The sequence below is a fragment of the Phymastichus coffea genome, unplaced genomic scaffold (genome assembly GCF_024137745.1).
Source record: "Phymastichus coffea isolate CEN01 unplaced genomic scaffold, Cenicafe_Pcof_1.1 PCOF00145, whole genome shotgun sequence".
In the NCBI taxonomy this organism is placed as follows: Eukaryota; Metazoa; Arthropoda; class Insecta; order Hymenoptera; family Eulophidae; genus Phymastichus; species Phymastichus coffea.
The window spans coordinates 374,395-386,638 of record NW_026706956.1 but is presented as its reverse complement, the minus strand read 5'-3'; the positions used below and the strand labels follow the sequence as shown (position 1 = coordinate 386,638).

The following is a 12,244-nucleotide window of genomic DNA, read 5'->3' as shown; positions in this document are numbered from 1 at the left end:
GTTTCTCAAAATCTTACCTTATGAAAAATGTCTTCATAAAGTCACTGAAACAGAACTTAAATCACGTGACATTTTTATTACAAAGTTCAAAATGGCGTCCTAGTCTTAATGACACCTGTAAACAACAGTTCTGAGTTTTACTTGCTTTTTTACGTCAAGTAATTTCTGGTCAAGTCATATTGGTTTGTAAAAATGACTGGAACAAAAGACACCCTTATGAAAGAAGTATTTATTTTATTTGATTAAAAATATTCAATTAGTACTTTTAGTTTTATACGTAGTATATTTTTTTAGGTTGAAGTTTTTCAAGATTTAGTTAGACGAACATCATATCGAATAGATATTTTGGAAAAAGAACTTGCAGCGCAGACCACACTTGAAAATAAAGATTCATTGAAAAAAGAATTAGAAAGTGCTAAAAAAATTTTAAAAGTTAATGAGAAAAAACTGTTGGAATTAAAAAAAGACAATTCTAAAAGTTTTATGATTGCTGCATGCATTATTTATTTAATATTTCTTATTTTTGGAGTTTATTTAATGCTTTATAATAATAACTGACCAAGGTAAATCATGAATATTCTCATAATATTGTAAATACACATTTTTTATGTAAACTTTCATTTTTATTTTGACATTGACAGTTCAATGTTGTTTGAAAATATGAACTGATTCGTAAGGAATTTCGATAAATATTTCTGCACAATGCATGTGCAATTTTAAATTACAATTTGTATAAAAAGAGTATTTGGATACAATTAATATAATCTTAAAAATTTTTTTAAATAATTGCATAGTACCTATAATATAGCTTTTTTAATTTGTCCCTGTTATAGCTTAGCAGTAAAAATATCTTAACAATTTCAGATATTTGTCTTTGTGAATAGCAAAACAATCTTCACTCATGTTTTCAAATTTCAGTTTTAACTAAGATTGGCTAAAATCATCAAATTTAATATATCTGGCTGATTTACATTAAAAATGGAATTTTTCTTATAGTCAATTCTTTATTGAAAGTGTCCAAGTCTTTAAAAAGTCATTAAACAACTATTTGTCACCACCTCTTATAAAATATATCTTAAAATGTAAATTAATTAAGATTTGATTAATTATAAAACTGATTAGATAGCATATTTATAAGAATCAAATGTTATTACATTGTATATAGAAGAGGTAATTTAACTTAATCTTTCAATAAATATTTTGTTTTTGCCAAAAGATCTTTGGAGAATGTTTTGGGCTCTATATATAATTTTTATTTGGGTATTCAGAGATGATTACATTTTTATATAAAGTATCATTATTTTTTAATTCTATGTAAGGAACTTTAATTAACTTTTTTCTTTTTATTCTATCTTTATATTTATATATTATAAATAGATAAACTAGAAAAAATGATAACAATTTCTTTATATCCTTGTACTTCTACCTTGTTTTAATGAACATTGTACCTGAAATAATGAAGTAAATAAAGTTTTTCTTTGATTATTATTATCTATTATCTATTAACTAAACAAAAAAAGAAAATATATTGATTTAATAAATGTATACTGCATGAATTAACATTTCTGTTAGCTAAATTATAAGATACTCTAATTAATTACTCAAAAAAGTAAAAGAAATAAGATCACATTGAATATATATGTAAAATAGCGATCTTATACGATCTAATTTAAATTCTAAAAAATATATTCAAGATCGTGCAATATGAAAGTCGATAACTCATTCTTATTATGATAGGAAACTTCTTAATTTTGCCATTCTAATTATGAGTATTAAATGTTGATGCATTGTCCATCCTGCAATCTTGAATGAGAAAAAAGAAATCATATTTCATTTTAAGGTAATATAAATCGCTGTATACGTATATATTTCAGCAACAAAATACGAAATATTATAAAACATAGTAAGAAGCAATAATTCACGTATCATTCGAGATTTTTTCTATTTTTTATCTCAACAATCATAAATTAAAATCATAAACAATACTCTCACGGATTTTTTTTTTGCGTTAAGTATCAAATAAGTTCTATTAGACAGTGATAGTACCTCATACTGTAGAGCCTGCCTTTTGGTAATGCTGGAACTTTGGAGTCTAAATTTATAATTGAAATCTCGTATTAATTTATAAGTAATTGTAATTGGTATGGTAATTATTTATTGTCTATATCGGTATTCAAATGTCTTTGTACATTGCTATTCTAAAAGTGTATATACGATTTTGATCGAATCGATGTGAAAGGTCGAGAAAATCCGTTTACACTTGACGTGCAGCTTTTGTTACTTGTAGCGACAGCAATTTTTAAACTGTCACTGTCATCAAAGATGCGCGGGAAGGTACAAACTCGGACAATTTCTATACATAAATATAAATATAAATATTGATGCTTAACTCTTAATGTCTTCGAATTCTGAAAGTATGATCAGTTTTAAATTGTTCTATTAACCAACTTCAATCTTTAATCAAATGTTTAGTTCGAAAATTCTATATTTAATTAACATAATTACGAAAATTCAGATCTATATTTTTGTAAAGTTTCGATTGAAAAATTAATTTATTAAGCCAATTTAATTTAAAGATATCAACTTTTATTGATGATATTTACTTAGTAGTCAAAGTCAAGTTAACTGATAATCATTCCTGAACACTTAAACGTAGATATATCTGACATTGTTTTACAATGTCAAGTAACTTTTACCATATCAAGTATAAATTTTTGTGGGAATGTTATCGTATAAAATGCTTGTGCAATTGTGCCTTTAGATTGGTACAAAATATGTCTTTGAATAGATTTAGTTATTTAGTTTATCTTACAATCTTGAATGTTTTAAAAATCATATTGTGCAATGCCTGCTATACGGCTTTTCATGTATTTTGCATGAGTTTCTGCATCTAAAAAACTTCTTTTCACACCTGCATCTTCTTTCATAGCCACTTTCCATTCTAACTGCAATTAGCGATTATTAGATTAGTGTTTTTTTTGTATAGCAAATAATTTAAATTAGTGTATACTTACCAGTCTATGATACCTGTCTTTTGGAATAACAAAATGTTCTCCTCGTATAAGTTTTAAAATGTCTGCTCTTTCACACCATGGCCAAATCATTAAATCTAACATACCTGGTTGACTTCCATTAAAAAATGGAGTTCCTCTTTTGGCCAATTCTTTATCAAAAATATCTAAACCTTTCAAAACTTCATTAAATAGATCCCTATCATCACCTTTCCCAAAGTATATCTATAATAAAAAAAGATTTTAATCAATTCTTTTACTGTATATTTACATCAGCTTGAATATTTAAAACAAACTACTCACTTTGTATATGGTTGTTATAACTTCATTGAACCTTTCGATTAATAACTTATCTTTAGCTTTTGCTAATGGATCTTTTGGAAACAAAGTAGATTCTGGATAAGCTTCATCCAAATATTCAGAAATAATCAAACTTTCATACAATGTATCACCATTTTCAAATTCTATGCAAGGCACTTTGCCTAAAGGACTTTTTTCTTGTAACCATTCAGGTTTTTGAGTTAAATTCACATAAACTACATCATATCTAAAATAACAGATTTACAATTATTCACAAAATTGTTGAAATGAACAAATATAAATAACTATAATAAGTATATTAACAAGTATATTTTGCAATTTGTAATTTAAAGAAAAGAAAAAAACAAATTCAAATTAGAAAAAGGTTATTTAAGAATAAACCATGACTCATATTAAGTCAATACAATAATTATTCGTTTGAATGATTTTAAAGAAAAGAAAATATTTTAAAATACATCAAATTATGTTTTCATCTATATTCAAATATTTGCTAACTAAAATGAAGAAATTAGATTCCTGTTACTCACGGAATTTTCTTGGAATCAAGAACTAGATGAACCCTTTGTGCATAGGGACAAAATCTCATGCTGTACAGCCTTAATTTGCCTTGTTCCAAAGAAGGAACCTTTGATCCTGAATTCATTATTTTTTATCAAAATCTTGCATCAATTAATAAGTAAATAAAATTTAAAGAAAAGATGATCCTTGCTGTCTATATACACACCAGTACTCAAATGTTTGTTGCTGCCCATGATTGTAAAGGGTAATAAAGAAAAACAAAGCAATCACAAGTAAAAATTCTACTTTTGTTTGCTTAAATCTTACAGTTTCGATATGTCGAATATCTATTTTAAAAACAGATATGTGTTTATAACAGAAATTGGTAACTACGATGACAATATATATGCGATGAAACTGGTTTTCGGAATGCTGATTTATTTAGGAACAAAGTTTTCTGGACTTGCTGTGGATTTTTATTCTGTTTTTGCGGTTGCCGGTCAACGGCCGATGCTTTTTTCTCATTCTCTCACATTAGATCGCCCTCTGTGTTTTGCCGCGATTGCGCACTGCGCATTGATCGGATTCTCAGCACTGCTGCGCAGTGCACTATTTTATATGACCCGTGACTCCAGCTTTTTAAAAATTAATGAATTAAAAGTATGTTAATATTTTGTATTGGTAGCGTAAAACAATCAGTTAATGAATTAAAATAAAATGAATAGGGAAAATACATAAGCATAAATGATTTTAATTTAAAAAAAACTTCAACTATCTGTTTAAGCTCTCAAAATTTATAGGCTATTGAATTTATTGCCTGTCTAATTTGGAACTATAGCATTCCAAGTGACCATTTACAATTCACGAATTATAAAAAAATATACACTTACCATTTAGACTAAAATATAATAATTCGAATTAGAATGATTCATTTTCATACTCATACGATCACACTTTGAGTAAAATACTCAAGTGATGTATCAGGTATGTTACATAGATAGTAAGTGACTAATATACATTGTAATATATAAATAGTGATGCATCAAAAGAGAATTTATTACTTATGTCAAGAATATATTTCTCAATTTTAACGCCATTAATTATTCACAATTATGTGGAACGAATTCCCTTGAAAATTCTGTGATCAATTTCGTAGTATATTAAATTCTTTTGCAGTGTAAAAGAAATCTAGTCTTTAATTTTTGAATTAAAAAAAATATACATATATACAATATTCATCTGCCTGCATCATCTAACATATATATTATATATATTTTTTATAAATTTGTTAAATGAACCATCAGTCGGTATTACTGTTAGTTGGTGCTGTAAATATTAATTTTAAATTTCTATAGCCGACTTTATCCACATAAAGTGATGAGATAGCATAAAGTCATTTTTAATGTTTTTGTAAACTTATAAAAGTATGATATTTAAACTATTGAGTGCTAATAACATAAATAGCGAAATATTTAAACACGATGTTCAAATATAAAAGCCATATATAGCTTTTATATTTGGCTTTATAATTAATCGAGCAATATTTTTCTTATATACATTGCGATAGTTATAAAAAAATAATCTGTCATTATAATTATAAATATATGTAATTATTATAAGTTCATCTCTTTATTTAATTCAATTTTTCACCATCTGTTTGTATGTTAATCTTATAAATTTCTCGATTTCCAAGTACATAAAAAATTTACCCTGCCTTTTTATTTTAATGAAATTTTGAACAGTTCTTTTTAATCATGATTTATTCATTATTTTCTAATTTTTATTTAAAATTAAGCATACATTATTTTGAACTTTACCGTATTTGACGCTTATTTAATTCTTTTTACATTCTTTACTCAGGTAAATAATTGGTTATAGTTGTTATTAGAAGGTAACTATTATTTATTTGAGTTAATAGGAAACGTAGCATTTGTTCTATGACTTATAAGAAACGATTTTAGCAGTTTCTGATCCAATCATATTCGCTACATAATTTCCACAATTTGTTACTTACCACTATTTTTGGTTCACGCTCGTAACATTGGAGTGTACGTAAAAAATCTATGTACTACTGTGGGCAAAAAGTAAGGTGAATTTGTTTGTAAAATGAAAAATCTTTATTTATTCTTCTACATCAATGTCATCCCCTTCGAAGTAATCCCCTCCCGATAAAATACACTTATGCCAACGTTTTTTCCAATCCTCGAAACATGCCAAATAGTCCCTTTTCGGTATAGCCATCAGCGCCTTCTTCGATTCAGCTCTTATCTCCTCAATCGACTCGAAACGCGTTCCCCGGAGTGGTCTCTTGAGTTGAGCGTTTTCGGTACCAAACGAGATTTGACTTTTCGTAGGCCCAAATGGTCTTTCAAAATTGTTTTCACAGATCCTTCTGATATTCCGATCATATCAGTAAGGTCTCTAACAGTCAACCGACGATTTTCGAGCACTAATTCCTTCACTTTATTGACGTGTTGGTCATCTGTTGACGTCGATGGTCGTCCGGAGCGCTCCAAGTCATCAACACGTTCTCGACCCTCTTTGAAGTCTTTGTACCACTTATAAACATTTTTCTGCGACATGGTAGAATCACCAAAGGCCTTCCGCAACATCCTCAACGTTTCCGCAGCCGAAATTTCATTCCGCAAACAAAATTTGATGGCACTTCTTTGCTCAATTAAATCAGACATTGTAAAAATCGAAACATGCACTCTTGGTCGTTTGGTAAACACAAGCGTAAATATATTACTGATGATGACATTGACATGAAATTTGTCCCAGGTGTCATTCGCAGTCCTACCAACTCAAGAAAAAAAGAACTAGCCCGAAATGTTAAGCCCGCGAAGTTTAAATTGAAAATTCACCTTACTTTTTGCCCACAGTAGTATTATTTATTTGAGTTAATAGGAAACGTAGCATTTGTTCTATGACTTATAAGAAACGATTTTAGCAGTTTCTGATCCAATCATATTCGCTACATAATTTCCACAATTTGTTACTTACCACTATTTTTGGTTCACGCTCGTAACATTGGAGTGTACGTAAAAAATCTATGTATAGTATTGGCAGCAAAAGAAATTAAGCTCTTAATTAAGAGAGCTTGGTTATTTATTATATTACACACATATAAAAATTGTATGAACAACCATCGCCGAAATATAAAGCAGCTTTATCCTTATGGCCATAAGTTACGTGAGTTTTACAGCTGCGTTGCGCAGGTGAAAAAAACGCATCGTTGTGTAGCTGATAAGATCGTATGGGAGAGGGTGAAAAAGCCGTACACGGCAATATGGCGAGAGGGTGGCGCGTGGTGCATGTGAAGAAACAAAACAACGGAGGAAGGAAGGAAGGAAGGAAGGACGGAAGGAAGGAAGGATAAGATACACAGGCGGCGGCGACGCGCGCGCACCCACCGCGAAAGAGGGAGAGAGAGAAAGGGAGAAGAGAGAAAGGACGACGGACCAAGTGGTGGGGAAAGCTTGCAAGCTCGGATTGGTGGTGTCATCGATTAGCTTGCTTTCGTTCTCGCTCTCTCTCTCTCTCTCTCTCTCTCTCTCTCTCTCTCTCTCTTTCTCTCTTTTCGGACTTTTAGTCTGTGCTCGGTAGAGATTTTAATTTAGCGTAGATTTTCTATTATTTCAGAAAATGTTTACTTGAAGTCCGTTAATTGACTTTTTCATATCTGTTGTCTCTAGGAAAAGATATATATTCAAAATTTACTATCGTAACAAATCAAGTAATTACATAATCATTTTCGTTATTAACTATATTCCTTGACAATTCTTTACATAGCAATTGATGGTTGGATATCTAAAAAACGTGAAAAAATCGAATACAAATTTTATCGCTGGGAAATTGTTTGAAAAAGTTCAGGTATAAAAATACTATCTCGAAAACTTGTAATTTTTAGTGATATGTTTATGATTTCAGGTTTTTGCATAAACTTTTTACGTGTCATGCATCACGAATGTTTCCAGAAAATATGAGATCCTGTTACATTAAAAAGGAAATATTTAAACCAGAGATATTTTGCTAAAAATTTTCAATGATAACAATCCTACTTTTTACTGCGACTTCTATCTAAAAATTGGTATTCCACTCAAACTTTTCGAAAACTTGGCATTGCGTCAACCACAAAGTCGGTAATCTCATAACAAGTCTCCAAAGAATTTTCCTCGGAGACGAAGCAAACGAGGTAACCCCATTACCCTCACACACACAGCAATAATCTGGACGATCTCAAAGGAAAAGGCCCTCGGCCCTGAGCAGAACACCTCGCCACCTCTCCCTCGAATTAACCGACCATGGCCATATCGCCAAAGGCTCCGCCCTCTACTTCGCAAGAGCCGCCATTCCTCGCTCCATGGCAACACGCCCCGAGAACTACCAACGAGCTTGCGCTCATCCCCACCCCTACTCGCCAGCAAGCGAGCTTTCATTTTTTTTTTCGTCCGTCGTCGTCTTTTTTTTTCTTTCTTTTTATCTACGCGCGACCATTGTTCGCTATTTGTCTTGAGGCTAAACCGACCAAAGGATCTATACGGAGCTTTACAATGCCACACCAGCTTTCGAGATGGCTTAATTAGCTTTCAGATTGCTAGACTTTCGGCGTGTAGTTTCTTCTTCTCTCTCTCTCTCTCTCTTTCTCTCTCTCCCTCTCTCTCACCGTTGTTTTCTAAGTTGGTCGATTGTTTGATGAGAATCAGGGGTTGTTGATTGAGAAAAGGTTCATAATTTTTTTTCTTATAAGAGGGAGTTTAAACTGAGCTCACTGCATAGAAACATCTTATTTAGCAGTAACAACGAAGTTGTAACAAAGCAGACATTAGCTTTTTTCATACTGTTTTCCGAATTTAAGAGAAGTACTCGATACGTCGACAAAAAGAAAGTGTCTTCTCTGTACTGATGACAGTCTAACTATAATAATAATCAAAATGAAAAATTTCAATTTAACTGTCTTAAAGAGGCTTGGAGAGTTATCAAGATTTTGTGTTGGCTCACCAGACGTTGATATTTACTACTCGTCTAGAAAAAAACAAACTTTCACAGAAGAGCGATTGCGCGGCAAAGAAATGAGACTTCCATTTTATTTATGAACAATGAATCACATTTATTTCATATTAAGATGAACATATTATCATGGTGGTAACAAATAATTTGACATTCAATCGTCAGTGTATTTGTGTGTATTTTCCCTTGATTCGCTCGGAATGATATACTTTATATTGTTTGTGTCATGGGTAGGTTTGAAATGAAACATTGAGCTGAATTAAAAACATAAATATTATTTACAACATTAATTTTTTTTATTACTCCCAAATGACTTTTAAAATGATTATCGCTATAATCGCAATTACATCCATAAAAAGTTTTCATCCCACTTGTTTAATTATATAAACTTACAATAACGCTTTCAATTGAGAAAATTGCGAAAAAAATCATCGACACTCTACTTATTTTCCTTTCTTTACACGTGATTTCTTTGTTTATTTTAGGAATGACGGAAAGAAAATCGAAAAGCGTACCTAATGACTTCGCTCTCGACATCATCTTTGGTATCTCAATCACTCGCACAGCCATTTATACACGCCGAATAAAGGACTAGATCATCTAAACGCAGCTACGCTACACATGAAAACACCCTATCTACATTTCGGTGCCGTCTCTCGCACCTCGCGGCTTTGGACTGTTATTCTTGTTGTTGCTTTTGTCACGCGGTAATCTATACAAACTCTGAAAACATAACAAAAATAAATAATGTCTAAGCGGTAGGCGATAAATTAGCGAAGTTAAATTATGAAAGGAGAGCTACGCAGTTTGATTCATCGACAGTCGTTAAACGAGCGCTAAAAAAACCCGCATTCGAATACTCTATGGCACACCGTTCACACATCAATCAAATCGCACTGCGAAAAACAAAAGGAAATGCTTGTCTCGTCCAAATCCCGCGAAGTCAAAGGGGGACGCATCACTATCCGTTAATATAGCTTTTTTTTGTTCTAGTAATGCTTAGGTCTTAAGTGTTGGTATGATACAGTATATGACTTAGGAATTACGCATCGTCGACAGAGGTACGTCACTTCATTTGTTATTTTACTTTTGTTTACTTTAATTTAATTTAATTTTTTTGGTTTGCATTTTTACGTGATAAATCCGACGCGAGGGCATCTCAACGGCAGCTTCTGAGAATTCTCTTACGATTGAACCTCTATATGATAATTGTAATAATAATCGTATTTTTCACGTTCCTTTTTTGTTCTCCTGGCTTCTCGCATTATCTTTGACAGGGAAATAAGCTGCTCCTGGCGCGCTTATGATATACAATAACAAATAATGTCAGTTTAAAAGAGTTTATATGATACACTTGTTAGTTTGAGTTTCCGCTGCGCCCGTCGGACACTCGAACTTTTTGTCCTGAGTGGTGCGTCTGAAGTAATTATTTTTAACTGTGAATATTGAACATCGATGGACATTGAAATATCAACTATACAAAAATGATTATTATGAATTGTTAAAAAAATTCTGACTATATTCAACTTGCACTACTTACAGCAAAACATTCTTGCACAAGCGCAGTCATCACGTAACTCATTAATTTAAAAGAAAACAATTTAAAAAAGAAGAAAAATTATTCGTCATCCAGGACAACACATTTGAGTATCCGTCGTTCGCTCGATTTTAGCTTTACGTATCGGTATATTACTTACACGTTTTCGCTTGTTTAATTATATTTACAAGATTTTCATTATTTCCTTTGTATTCTGCCCAACACACCCACAAACAACTCCTCTTGTTGAAAGATAAATTCAGGTGATAGCCTTGCACATTTTTCACGTTTTACAGTCACGTTGCGGAACGTCAAGCGTTCGATGGCTCGTCATGGTCGTATATGGCACACAGAATGTAGAATGAGACAGAGGATGAGAAGAGAAGTTTGGAACGCACCAAATCGCCTCATTGTTTTCACATTCCGCCGACTGTATGTTCTATACATGCGAGGGATAAAAAAACCTATATATTTGAATGAGGGGAGGGGGGATATACGACGGATCTTGCAGTTGGCCGATCCATTCTTTCCTCGTCCCATGCGTAACATTGACGTTGGATGGAGTTCAAGCAACGTTTTGTAAATGTTGTACGACTTCGAATATCAAACATTTATAGTTGGTAAATGAGAAAAAATGGCGCGCGGGATATACACAACACTCGCGCGGTCACTTTCGTTTGCTCACAATACTACTGCGCGTGCATGTGCCCGAACCCAATAGTAATGTACACTCGCGGAGTGAAAGCAAACAACCGCAAACATCCCCGTCCCCGATTGCGAAAAAAAAAAAAAGAAAAGGAAACAAAAGCTGCAGCGCGCGAATTGTTCAGCGCGGAGTACCGAGAGCAGCTCCCCACTGCTCGACCCCGGGTCATGCGTAATGTGGATAGCTGCCAAGGTGTGGCGGCACATGACCCGAAGCCGTATGATGGCCGGCGTACAAATTAGCGCCGGGACTCGTTGACCAGTAGCTCGAAGCCGATTGGAACAAGCCACCGGGTACTGATACCGACGTAGCCGGCGGCGGCATGAGGTTCAATTTCGCATGGCCGTAACCCGACATGAACAGCTCGCTTTGGTACTTGTAAGCCGCTGGATCCGCTGCCGCTGGCTGCGTCGCCGCTGCAAGCCCTTGGAAGTCGAACTTGTACGCGTACCTCTTGCCGTGAACTTTTGTCATGATGTTCTTGTCGTAGTAGTACCTGCAAGCAGATGCGTCGATGTTGTGTCTGACCCAAATTGCGTTTACTACTGATTTGGCTGCTATAATACTGGCTGTGCGGGTTAATCGACGCGAGCGAATCATCGCCCGGTGAAATTCAATCAACGCGAAATTCTCGCGCGCCGACGAGCGGAAGAAAATATCGTTACAGCTACGTACATCTCCGCGGCGGTTATTAGTCCGTCGCGCGAATTCGATCATCCTGCTGTCCCGGCATGCTGCTGCTATTTTTAAAAGCCTACGTCGAAAAGCTTTGCGGGAAAAGAGCGATTATCGAGAAGAGAGTGGGTAACGCAATCAGGGAATCTGATCGAAAAATAATAGACGCGCCTCCGTTTCCTCCCTCTCTACGTCTCCCGGATTCGAGCTTTGGCATAGCACGAAGCCGATGATTGAAATTTCGCTCGAATCTCTCTCCCCCTTCGTCGCCTGTATTTCGCGTGAAAAAAGAAAAATACCGTCTTTTGGCCTCTTTTGTATTACGGTTCCGCTGGAAAGAACGTTGTCCTCTCTTCAGCCTTTTCTTCGATTTCTCGATATACAACAAGCAGTTCGCCGGCATTTCTTCCCTCGCGCGAACCTCTCTAGTTTGGAGACTTAGAACGGCGACGTTTGACGAACAACAATGGATTTTACGAGACGTAT

General features: G+C 33.6%; 2 protein-coding genes across 4 annotated transcripts in view; both read right to left on the bottom strand.

The window, feature by feature from the left end:
• Positions 1 to 1,843: 1,843 nt before the first annotated feature.
• Positions 1,844 to 4,379, bottom strand: LOC131672194 (pyrimidodiazepine synthase-like). Its single transcript, XM_058949257.1, has 5 exons — positions 4,057 to 4,379; positions 3,860 to 3,965; positions 3,315 to 3,558; positions 3,015 to 3,236; positions 1,844 to 2,945 (listed from the first exon to the last, which is right to left on the bottom strand). Exons 1-5 carry the CDS (start codon positions 4,082 to 4,084, stop codon positions 2,826 to 2,828), a joined length of 720 nt encoding a protein of 239 aa, XP_058805240.1. The 5' UTR covers positions 4,085 to 4,379; the 3' UTR covers positions 1,844 to 2,825.
• A 4,602-nt stretch (positions 4,380 to 8,981) lies between these two features.
• The window catches only part of LOC131672180 (transcriptional regulator ERG homolog), a 47,288-nt gene continuing 44,025 nt past the window's right edge, over positions 8,982 to 12,244 (bottom strand). For all 3 annotated transcript variants that reach the window (XM_058949235.1, XM_058949234.1, XM_058949236.1), the window contains one exon: positions 8,982 to 11,579. In XM_058949235.1, the coding sequence (XP_058805218.1) occupies positions 11,249 to 11,579 (331 nt within the window). In that variant the 3' untranslated portion in view covers positions 8,982 to 11,248. The remainder of the gene's footprint in view (positions 11,580 to 12,244) is intronic.